This window comes from Mytilus edulis, chromosome 4 (assembly GCF_963676685.1).
Source record: "Mytilus edulis chromosome 4, xbMytEdul2.2, whole genome shotgun sequence".
Classification (NCBI taxonomy): Eukaryota; Metazoa; Mollusca; class Bivalvia; order Mytilida; family Mytilidae; genus Mytilus; species Mytilus edulis.
In genome coordinates, this window is record NC_092347.1 from 19,929,899 (window position 1) to 19,942,168 (window position 12,270).

At 31.8% G+C, this 12,270-nt stretch overlaps 1 protein-coding gene across 20 annotated transcripts in view; it reads left to right on the plus strand.

The window, feature by feature from the left end:
• Positions 1 to 12,270, plus strand: part of LOC139519165 (uncharacterized) — a 113,206-nt gene that overhangs the window by 62,227 nt on the left and 38,709 nt on the right. For all 20 annotated transcript variants that reach the window (XM_071311008.1, XM_071311021.1, XM_071311005.1 and 17 more), the window contains one exon: positions 1,119 to 1,259. In XM_071311008.1, coding sequence (XP_071167109.1) covers positions 1,119 to 1,259 — 141 coding nt within the window. The remainder of the gene's footprint in view (positions 1 to 1,118; positions 1,260 to 12,270) is intronic.

A 12,270-nucleotide genomic window follows, 5' to 3' on the forward strand; every position in this document is an offset into this window, starting at 1 on the left:
TGACCTCAGTTTGTAGAATTTATTTTAAGTAATGTTTTAATCATGACAAGATTTTTTTAAGTTTTGACCACAGGACCAATATATTAACTCTTGGTTTGGTTTGCCACATTCTAGAAGTTTACACAATTTTTAAAGTTCTTTAACATTGTCATTTGTCATATGACTGTCTGTCCTATAATAAACTGATTTCCAAAGGATTATAATCAATGTATTATATTTCAGGAAGAAGTGGCTGATATACTTATAAGGGTGTCTTCCTCCTATTCCCACTTTTTAAAAATACTATTCCTTCTATTCCCACTTGCAAATAACAATGGATGTTTTGATAAATAATTTGTTTTTATAACAATCAGGGTTAATTAGAATTTCACCTAAGATTTACATTTTTTTTTTAAAGCATAACATATTTGGTACACTGTTTATGTATAACACCTTATTTATTTGTAAAAAAAAAAATCATCAAAGAAATACTTAAAATTTAAAAAAAAATATATGATAAATAGATTGGGGTCAGATTTATTTTTAATTTTTTTAATTTTTAACCTAAAAATAAAGAAAAAATATGATAAATAGATTGGGGTTAGATTTATTTTTAATTTTTTGAATTTGTAACCTAAAAATAAAGAAAAAATATGATAAATAGATGGTGGTTACTAGATTTATTTTTAATTTTTTAAATTTGTACTTAAAAATAAAGAAAAAATATGATAAATAGATTGGGGTTAGATTTATTTTTAATCTTAAGACATGGAATAAAAGTATACTCTAAAAATATAAATACTTGGAGCAATAATTAAAGATTTAGAATAATGGCATGGGTGAAAACTGTAAACTTTTCTTCAAAGCATGAGCAATCAGTAATTCTGCAAAAATATTTCCTCCTCACTATGATCACCTCCACCTTTAGCATTACCATTGTTACTACTCTCTACATCCTTGTCACAATTGTCATATCCTGTAAATAATGAACTTTTAAATCTTAACCCTGTTGCAAGAGGTCATTCCTGCTTCAGCCACCAAGACAAAATGTCTGCCATAAAATAACTTACAATGTTGAAATCAATCAATCATATTGTACTCAAACTAATATATTATATTAGTAATACATTTTATTGTAGGTGAAGGTCAAGTTTATCAGTGGGGATATGGAAAGTCATGTGGAGACAAGAACAAGCATCTCCTGTCCCCAACACTTGTGGAAAAACTAACAAATGTGGTCAGAGTGGCTGCTGGGGCTAGTCACAGTATGGCATTGACAGGTAAGTGTCCAATCTCTACCATGGGGCCTTCTGTAAAATGTGGTCAGAGTGGCTGCTGGAGCTAGTCATAGTATGGCATTAACAGGTAAGTGTCCAATCTCTACCAAGGGGAAACTTCAACATTAGGCAATATAACCTTACCATTACACTTCAACATTCACAGGTAGGCAATATAACCTTACCATTACACAACAGCATTTCAATTAGGCAAAACATCCTTACCATTTCACTTCAGCATTTACAGGTAAGCAATATAACCTTACCATTACACTTCAACATTCACAGGTAAACAATATGTCCTTACCATTACACAACAGTATTTACAGGTAGGCAATATAACCTTACCATTACACTTCAGCATTTACAGTTAGGCAAAACATCCTTACCATTTCACTTCAGCATTTACAGGTAAGCAATATAACCTTACCATTGCACTTCAACATTCACAGGTAAGCAATAGTTCTTACCATTACACAACAGCATTTACAGGTAGGCAATATAACCTTACCATTACACTTCAGCATTTACAGTTAGGCAAAACATCCTTACCATTTCACTTCAGCATTTACAGGTAAGCAATATAACCTTACCATTACACTTCAACATTCACAGGTAGGCAATATAACCTTACCATTACACAACAGCATTTACAGTTAGGCAATATGTCCTTACCATTACACTTCAACATTTACAGGTAGGCAATATATCCTTACCATTACACTTCAACATTCACAGGTAGGCAATATAACCTTACCATTACACAACAGCATTTACAGTTAGGCAATATGTCCTTACCATTACACTTCAACATTTACAGGTAGGCAATATATCCTTACCATTACACTTCAACATTCACAGGTAGGCAATATAACCTTACCATTACACTTCAACATTCACAGGTAGGCAATATAACCTTACCATTACACTTCAACATTCACAGGTAGGCAATATAACCTTACCATTACACTTCAACATTCACAGGTAGGCAATATAACCTTACCATTACACTTCAACATTCACAGGTATGCAATATAACCTTACCATTACACAACAGCATTTACAGTTAAGCAATATGTCCGTACCATTACACAACAGCATTTACAGTTAGGCAATATGTCCTTACCATTACACTTCAACATTTACAGGTCGGCAAGATATCCTTACCATTACACTTCAACATTCACAGGTAGGCAATATAACCTTACCATTACAGTTCAACATTCACAGGTAGGCAATATAACCTTACCATTACACTTCAACATTCACAGGTAGGCAATATAACCTTACCATTACACTTCAACATTCACAGGTAGGCAATATAACCTTACCATTACACTTCAACATTCACAGGTAGGCAGGCAATATAACCTTACCATTACACTTCAACATTCACAGGTAGGCAATATAACCTTACCATTACACTTCAACATTCACAGGTAGGCAGGCAATATAACCTTACCATTACACTTCAACATTCACAGGTAGGCAATATAACCTTACCATTACACAACAGCATTTACAGTTAGGCAAAACATCCTTACCATTACACTTCAGCATTTACAGGTAAGCAATATAACCTTACCATTACACTTCAACATTCACAGTTAGGCAATATAACCTTACCATTACACAACAGCATTTACAGTTAGGCAATATGTCCTTACCATTACACTTCAGCATTTACAGTTAGGCAATATGTCCTTACCATTACACTTCAGCATTTAAAGTTAAGCAATATAACCTTACCATTACACTTCAGCATTCACAGGTAGGCAATATAACCTTACCATTACACTTCAACATTCACAGGTAGGCAATATAACCTTACCATTACACTTCAGCATTCACAGGTAGTCAATATTACCTTACCATTACACAACAGCATTTACAGTTAGGCAAAATATCCTAACAATTACACTTCAGCATTAACAGATTGGCAAAACGTCCTTACCATTACACTTCAACATTAACAGGTAGGCAAACTATCATTAACATTACACTTCAACATTAACAGGTAGGCAAAATATCCTCATCATTTCACTTCAGATATCCTTGTTATTACACTTCAGCATTTACATGTAAGTGAAATATATGTACCACCAATCACTGAGGGTACCATTCAACCAGTATAATAACTTTGTCTATAAATTGTCAGTTCATAAAACTTTGGGTGGAGGAGATGATTAGTATTAATTTGATTGAATTTGAATATGGCTAAAGGTTTACAGTATAAGAGTAAGAGGTAAGTGATGCACTACTACTCTATGTGACATGGTCCCCATAGCTGCAATGTAGGGCCTATTATAGTAGCTCCTTTTGAGGTAAGTAGTATAACCCTACCTTGGGTCAAAAGTGGAGAAAATGGCTGATGGGGCTAATAACAGTATGTCATAAACAGCATTGTATTGCCATGAAAGGTTAGTTATACATCCTTATTAATTTTAGTTTCGCTATATTACTGAGTTTAGTATGACGTCCATTATCACTTAACAGTAGTATTCATTTTTGTTTAGGGGCCAGCTAAAGCACGCCTCCGAGTGATGGATTTTCTTGCTGCTTTGAAGACCCATTGATGGCTTTCGGCTGTTATCTGCTCTTTGGTTGGGTTGTTGTCTCTTTGACACATTCCCCATTTCCATTCTCAATTTTATCCTGATAATTTTTTTAAATGTGAACAGAACAAATATATTGACTGTTCAATTGTTAATGTATTATACAGTAGAATGGAATGAGTTGTTAGTATGAAGTCTAGATCTGTACTCTAATTTAACTATTACCCAAAATTAAGTAATTTGATGATTTTAAAATGAAAAAGATATTTCTTGATGTATTGGCCCATAAGTTGGTTTTATTTCACAGTTGATTGCTAAATTATAATGTGTTTTAGTTAATATTCCAATTCCCAACAAGGGAACATACTTCATGTTAATGCAATCTTAAAATAATCAGCGCCGTTATCATTTACTGATAGTCAATGTATAAAAAAATTATTTAAACATCTACAATCTCTAATTTCTGTTATAGGTAACCACTGTATATATGTTCTTAAAAAAATTTACATCATATCTTAATGCTCACACTTCAGAATTGTGGACTTTTCTTAGAATATGATTGTATATAGTAGATGTCAGACTGATATGATAATTGAATAAGGCATATAATAATTAGAGTTCCTCTGTGTCTTATTTTTATCCTAATTTATATGACAGCTCCATGTTTGACAGATGAAAGCCTTAATCATGTAATGATTGTTATGGTCAGTTATCCTCCAGCCATTTATCACTGACCAGCATGTTTATACACAATGACCATTAACGGTCATTATTCTATTTAATGACTGAGCATGTTGCTATTGACCAGTGGTCAATCAGAGAACAAATTCTGTTAAACATTGTAATTGTTGCATTCAGTGTTTTGTAAACATGTTGCATTTTTGTGAAGTGGGCTTTCTGAGAGGGGGTGTCATTATGGGAATTAGTTTTCATTTAGAGATAAAATACCCATACATTATACCCAACAAGCTCCTAGACTGTCGTTGACATGATTAGATTTAAATTGAAAGGCAGGGTTCTGAATGGGGAACATATAACCGTGAGAAAGGAGAAGGCTTGGAGAAGAATGGCAAAAATTATAAGTACTGAATTTTTACATATGACACAATCTGTGAGCAGGAGTATGGAGAAAAGGATTTGAATATAATAGTATACTATGGATACCCTAAAACAAAATGAAAGGGCTTCAAATTTCTGTAGGGATACATATAACATTTTGCTTAATTAACACAATGCAACTAACAAAGACTAACAGGAGAAAAAACTTTTGAAATTGTTTAAAAGTAGCTACAGTTTCCATAATTATTTTTTAAATAAATAAGGTGAAGAAAAAAGAAGTAGAATCCATACTTTTTAAAAGAAGGGACATGTTCACAAATCAAATTATCAGAATAAATGTGATTGTCATATAGATTTAGGTTCTCGTATGTAATATAGCTAGATTAATAACAAATCAGTAATCAGTTATATTGTATCTTTAACCCCATTATGTTTTATTTTTCTGTGTAAAACAATAAAAAAAAGATATTGCCATAAACTTTTTGATCAAACTTTTATATGGTTATATAATATGATAACCTTTCTCAATCTGGATTTCTGTCATCTGTATGTAGTAAATTCACAATGATAAAGAATGTTACTGCCTTGAACTCTCAACAGTACTTTAAAAGTTAACTGTCCGTCTTTTGTCTCTTTGATGGAGGTTGAACATTGCTGTAATTATGAAGCAATAAAGCACACCTGATAGTGTCACCACAGGTGTAACAACTTCTTGTTAGCAGGGTCACACGATCCGTAAAACTTCTTATTAAAAATATCATAAAAATACGCTTAATTAGGACCCTTCACTTCCTAAGCTGCTTAAAACCATCATAGCAAATTATTGGACAGTAAAATAAACACATTATTAGACATTTGACCTTAAAAGGTTGTTTAACAAATTGTTATTTATGAAAGAAATTGTGATCTTTTGTGTAAGTTTATGAGCAAGGGTCATCTTAAGTTACCCTCCAGCTTTTTTACCTGGTTGATCTCTCATTGTTGGATGTTATATTTGATATCTGCATTTCTGGCGTAACAAATAAAACATATGTTTTTCTATCGATGGTTATCGGCTAAAGTACATGACTAGTATCATTGTGTACAAGGCTTTTTCATGTTAATTGAATACATTATATTAATATTTGTTTTGTTGCTCCTTTGAACACGTGTCTCGGCCAGAGATTTATCCATAGATTTTGCATTTTTAACGGGATCAGAATCTTTTGTCAATAATTAAAGTGGAGATCTAACTGATTATGATTTATTTAATATTTTAGTATGAATTATTCCCCTTTAACTGTTGCTTTTAAAAGATCATATATAAATTCTTTGACTTGTTGTGCAGTTTTTGTATAACCATAAGTTTTACTCCTTTTATGTAATTTTTCAAGTTATTTTTGTTTTAAATATAGTGTTCAAAATTTTGCTTATGACAAACATGCATCAGCCGTTTTATCCATTCTCACCATATACAAGTTAAAGATATTCAAGTTCAACAATAATGTTCTCCAACTCCCCATATACTATATATAGCTAGTTTATACTGATTTCTGAACTTTAGTAATTCTGTTTAACTACCTCACCTTTTTCATTTAACAGACTTCTGAGCCCATCTTTGATTTTGCCAACTTACTACATACATGTTTACAACTTTAAATCCAATTTGTCATCTTCTTAAACACACTTCATACAACTGACCGATTTCTGAGCCCAACAGTGATCTTGCTGGACTCACCACTTTTAAGTTACATACTTCTGAACCCACCAGTTATTTCGCCCAAATCAACAGACTGCTTCCCATCAGTGATCTTGTCTAACCTACTATTTACATGTTACAGACTTGTAAGCCCACCAAGTCATCTTGCCCAAAAAAACACTTCACATGTAATAGACTTTTGATATATAATATAAAAAAGAAGATGTGATATGATTGCCAATGAGACAGCTATCCACAAAAGACCAAAATGACACAGACATTATCAACTATAGGTCACCGTTCGGCCTTCAACAATGAGCAAAGCCCATATCGCATAGTTAGCTATAAAGGCCCTGATAAGACAATTTTAAGCCTATCAGTGATCTTGCCTAAATTACTACAAAAATGTTGCAGACTTCAGCCTCCATCTAAAGATTAATTATGTATTTTAACTTAAGTTTCTAAATATTTCATGGATATATACTTTAAATATATTGTAAATTAATCAGAGTAGTAGTATTTTAGATAGAGAAGGTGACAAACTGCAGGAGGAGAACACATTTGATATCTGCAGAAGTGTGCTTCTAGTCATTTCCCCATTAGTGTAGTATAATGCTTAGTCTACACATTAGATTGTAGAACTTAGTATGCCCCTAGTGGCCCTCATATCATTTGATAAGATACTTGTTTTTTAAAGGCTTAATCGTAATAGCCTAAATTTTAATATTTTCAATTTTAAAAACTCTCATGTTCCATGTTATTTACTTTTTTATACTTTTATATTACATGTTAGACTATATCAGTTTTCAAATTAAGTCAACTTTCACAACAGTAGAACATGTATAGTATAATATTTGATTAATTATCTATGCGTCCAGACTGACTTATCTAAGCTGAAATCAACACTTCAGAGAGGGTTATGTAAAATGTGTTTTAAATGTCTTCTGAACTTGTTGCATAATGAAGTTGACATAAAACTCGTTTATTTTTCCCCACATTGAATAGTTCACAATGGGTTTCCCGAATGGCATACAATATCTCCACCCGCTCGTTAATCTTTGGGTTACACAAGTTACCTGTAATCAACACCTGACAGGTATTGAGCGTGAAGCATATGGTATTTTGATGCAGAATTAAGCTAGGTCACAATCTCTGATCTTTTTAAATGCATATAAAACTGCAGATAATGGAGGGAGTTATTGATAAACCTTACCCTTTTAACTTCCTATCCATATTGTAAACCTTTTGATGTACCAAAAGCTTTTAGCTCAAAATTTGATGAAATGTAATAAATAAAGGGAATCCCATTAAGGGTTGTGAATCTATCTTTTTATCTAGACTTTTTATGAAAGTTAATTAAATAAACAAGTTTATTAAAATTGACCTGTATTGAAAATAACATAAGAGGACAGTAACTTTATGGTCATGTTTTAACTGCTGTCTTCATTCTTAAGATATCATTGGGTCGTCATTCCATTATACTGAAAACCATTAAAGTACAGACAAATTAGGAGAAAAACTGATATAGATTTTATAAAGAAGGCTATAAATAAGTTACAAGTACAGATTTTTTTATAAAGTTCCATAGGTTATGCATTTTAATTTTAAAGATTCAAACATTAAGAATATAACTCCTGTAAATTAAGTTTTTAAAATTTTTAACATAAAATTGTAAAATTGTATTCCAGGGTAGTGAAAGATATTTTACTTTGGGCTGTCATTAGGGAAAATATTAACAGCACATAAATGATTACTTGACTAACAAGAAATTTAAAAAAATTAAATGTCTGCACAAATCTTACTGATTTCAGAAGTCAGAATACAAAAACTTTTACTCATAAGACGACCTACAAGATAGTATACATATTTACTACAATTCTAATATTATAAGTAGGGTTGTAATCAAAATGAGGACATCAATGGTTTAACGGGAAAGGGGTCTCAAAACTTACATAAATATGGTCTAATGTTTCCTTGTTAGAATTATTTTTATAGAACATATGTCATTTAGGGTCCTATCAGATGCTATGTGGTAATTGTTTTTGGCTCATTGTTAAAGGCTATATCAATAAGTAACTCATAGTTGCTTATTTCTTCATCATTTGGTCTCTGGTGGAGATTTATAACAATGGCAATACAATGTATATCATACCACATCTTATATTTACAATGTACAATGATATTGTTGTATTATTGTGGTTGTAAAGTGGACATATCCTATCGACAGGAGTCACTTGACATTATCCTCTTTTCACAGTTCTGTATTCATTGACAAATTCTTTGCAGCAATATGCAGATCGACTTGAAGACATTATTTAATCTTCAGCACAAAAAAATGATTTTTTTGGAGAAATAAAGTTACTTTATATGTTTTGGAGTTTAGTGACCTCCATTATCACTGAAAAAGTACACTTTTTTGTTAAGGATCCAGCTGAAGCTCACTTTTGGGTGCAGGATTTTTACACTGTTGGAGATCTATTGGTGGCCTTTGGTTGTTTTTAATCTTTGGTTGGGTTGTTGTCTCTTTGACACACTCCAATTTCCATTCTCTATTTTACCTAATATTAAGTTGATATTTTTTGAAGTGATGGTAAGGGTATCCAGATTTAACAGTGTATTATTTACTTAGAAATGTGTGTGCCTGGATAAAATAGAATCCTGAATATTAAAAACAGTATACCTAATACATGTCTCAAGGTCAGGTCATGTAGTCTGATACTGTGTCAATATTTAATGTGAGATATATAAAATTGTAACTTTTTTTTTTATATTTTGTCTATTTAATATTAAGTCTGAGTTTTTACCATATATCATTTTTTTACTGCAGTATAAAGTTTAAAGAGAGATTTATATACTTCACAAAAGCACATTCTTCATTTACGATTGCAGTCGAGATTAGAATTTTGTAATTTTTATTATTTAAAAAAAAGAGATTTATATGCAGTTTAGTGTTGAGACATGTAATTTTTCCAGCTCGTTTTACAACAAAAGAAAGATATTGTTCCCTTGGTTTGCAATTAAAAAGATTTACATCGGGGTAAATATTTAATTATATCAATTTTATCGTTAATTATAGAACGATTGTGCAGCCGATTTACACAACAATCAGTAACCTATATCATATGCAGGTAATTATAAGTGATCAAGGTCAATATGAAAAAACATGATCTGTTGCATAAAGTGATTGTTCTGCAGCCTAAATGATAACCTGGGATCCAAAAAAATGAATTTAGTTTGATTACCCTTTCCTAATTATGCAGAAAAAACAAGCTGCATTTAGCACTTAAACCATATCAAGTTACTATTGGGTACAAATAAAACTGCAGTTAACTTGTAATAATCTTCCACCATGCTGCACTGTAATGACATTTAAAATGCTGTGAGTGTAATCTGGGATGCACAAAGACTTGACCCTTACGACCTGCTGCACAATGCATGTTAGTGTTAAGTAAAGTCCATACGTAAGATCAATGAAGTTACGCAGCTCATCACTATTTATTATAATGTCAAGCTATTTTTTAAAAACCTTTTTACCTATTACAGGGAAGATAAAAGAGTATATGATTATCTATCTTGCCACCCTGTTGTGTTTTATGACACCGAGACACATTAATTGTCATAGTCCTCTATGCACCTGTATTACATAATGTCCAGGTCAGACACAAGGGGAAACTTCTCAATTTTTTTCTGTTTTTAGGTCAAGTATTTTTTTCTCTGTTGGTTTAAAGAGTATCTATGTTCTTGGGTTATAGTTTTTAAATACAAAATAGGATTTGAAGTATAAATTTTGATTGGGTTTTATAGTTGTGATATATTTGTAAAATGTTCTTTGCTTTATTTCTATAGTTCATATCAAAATGGACTTTGTGTCTAAATTTTCATGGAAAATCAAAGAGAGAGAGAGATCCTCTGCATAGTATACCCTCAAGTTAAGGAAGTACATGTAGAAAGTAGTATTAACTTGTATGAAATTTCTTATAGTAACTAACATCATGGCTATGTTTAATTTGCCAATTAGGTGCAAAGGAAATCTTCACTTTGTACTGAAGTTTATATTTTAGTGGTTTATATTTGGAAGCTAGAATGAGTATAATGTTCTTGTAAACAAATTCTAAAATACTATAAATCCAGAAATTTTGGAAGAATGAAATGAAGAGATACAAACTCAAAAACACATACAGACCAAGACATGTAATTGTGTGATGGGTAAAATCAGTGACAGATCCAGGGGGTTTCCGGGTGTTGGAATCCCTAACACCTTTTTTTTGAATGATCAATGCGTTTAAATTGGGAGTTTTAGTTGGAACCTCCCTTTTAGAAATGACTGGATCTGCCCTGATAAATGAACATGAAACTAGAACTGACAACTTAAATCTCAATAGCATCTATTGTATGTTGTCCAAGTTTCTGTCATTGATTAATCTTACATTGCAGCTCAACAATCACTGTATCAAATCCATGAACTAGTTTACTATTTTTCTGTACTATTTTGTACTTGTATTTTAATGCTAACAATTATTCACTCTATCTTGAAGCAAAAACCTGAAAGTACTTGTGGTTTCTTAAAGTTACAATTTGGTTTTCAAGTTGTATAAAAGTTATACTGACCCCAAACATTATATTGGGTCCTTGTACACCTGTATTTGTGCAGGTATTATGTCCTTTGACCTACTTACCATGGCAAAATACCAAACACATAATGCAGTATTATTATGTAAGGTCACAATCTGCTATCCAAATACTTGTTCAGGGTGAAATATGATTTTTTACACCTGAATGTGTAAACATCAGTGTCAAATTTGTTATAAATTATCCTGATTTTTGTCCACTTGAATGGTTGGCTTCTACAACAACTTGTATTGACTTAGTAATAGACTTACTTGATAAGATGTCATGACCTTGTCCTGAGATGGCCTTTTAGTTAAGGTATAAGTACAAGTATTAATTTGTAAACAGGGAAAATTACTTGTAGTGTAAGAATGTTTTAGGGATATGAATGATTGAATCTCCCCCTCTTGGTATATTGTTGTCTTGCTTGTTTTTATTTTAAAAATGTAAGATGTTTTAAAAATAAATTATTTTCTGTGATAATTTTCAGTGCTATGGCCACAGGATCAGAGTTTTATTATACTTGACAACTGAAGTAAAAAGGGGGTCTTGTATTTCTTGGTGTGATTTAAAAACTGCAGGAAGTTTCTTTTTAATCAGAGGTCAAATGTATTTAAATATAATTTGATAAACCAGATTCTTTATTTTTCTTTCATTTTTTTTCTTTCTAAGTTCCATTCTCTTCTGACACTTTTTCAATCTATCTATAAATTTCATTTTGATAATAGAATAAAGTTAAATAAAAACATCTGTTTTCAACATTAGATAACTGATACTTTATATTCAAAACACAAATCACCTTCCCCTAGTTTTCTTTGTAGTACTATAATCCAGACACAAATAATTTGATATGTTGGTGAATAAGATAAAAGTAAACTTTTCATTGACCCTTATATAAGTGAGGGCAGCACTCTATGTACAAGAGGTCATTAAACGGGGTTAGAATGGCATGTTAAGGGGCACCTGGCATAAAGTAGTTACTGACATATCAATTTGTACAGTAATCTGAACGGATATACTTTACCTACAGAAGCCAAACTTTCACTGATCCCTAACCACTTTTCACTGACCCTTGGACCGCTGGTAGAACCATAACAACTCTTCCATGACCCCT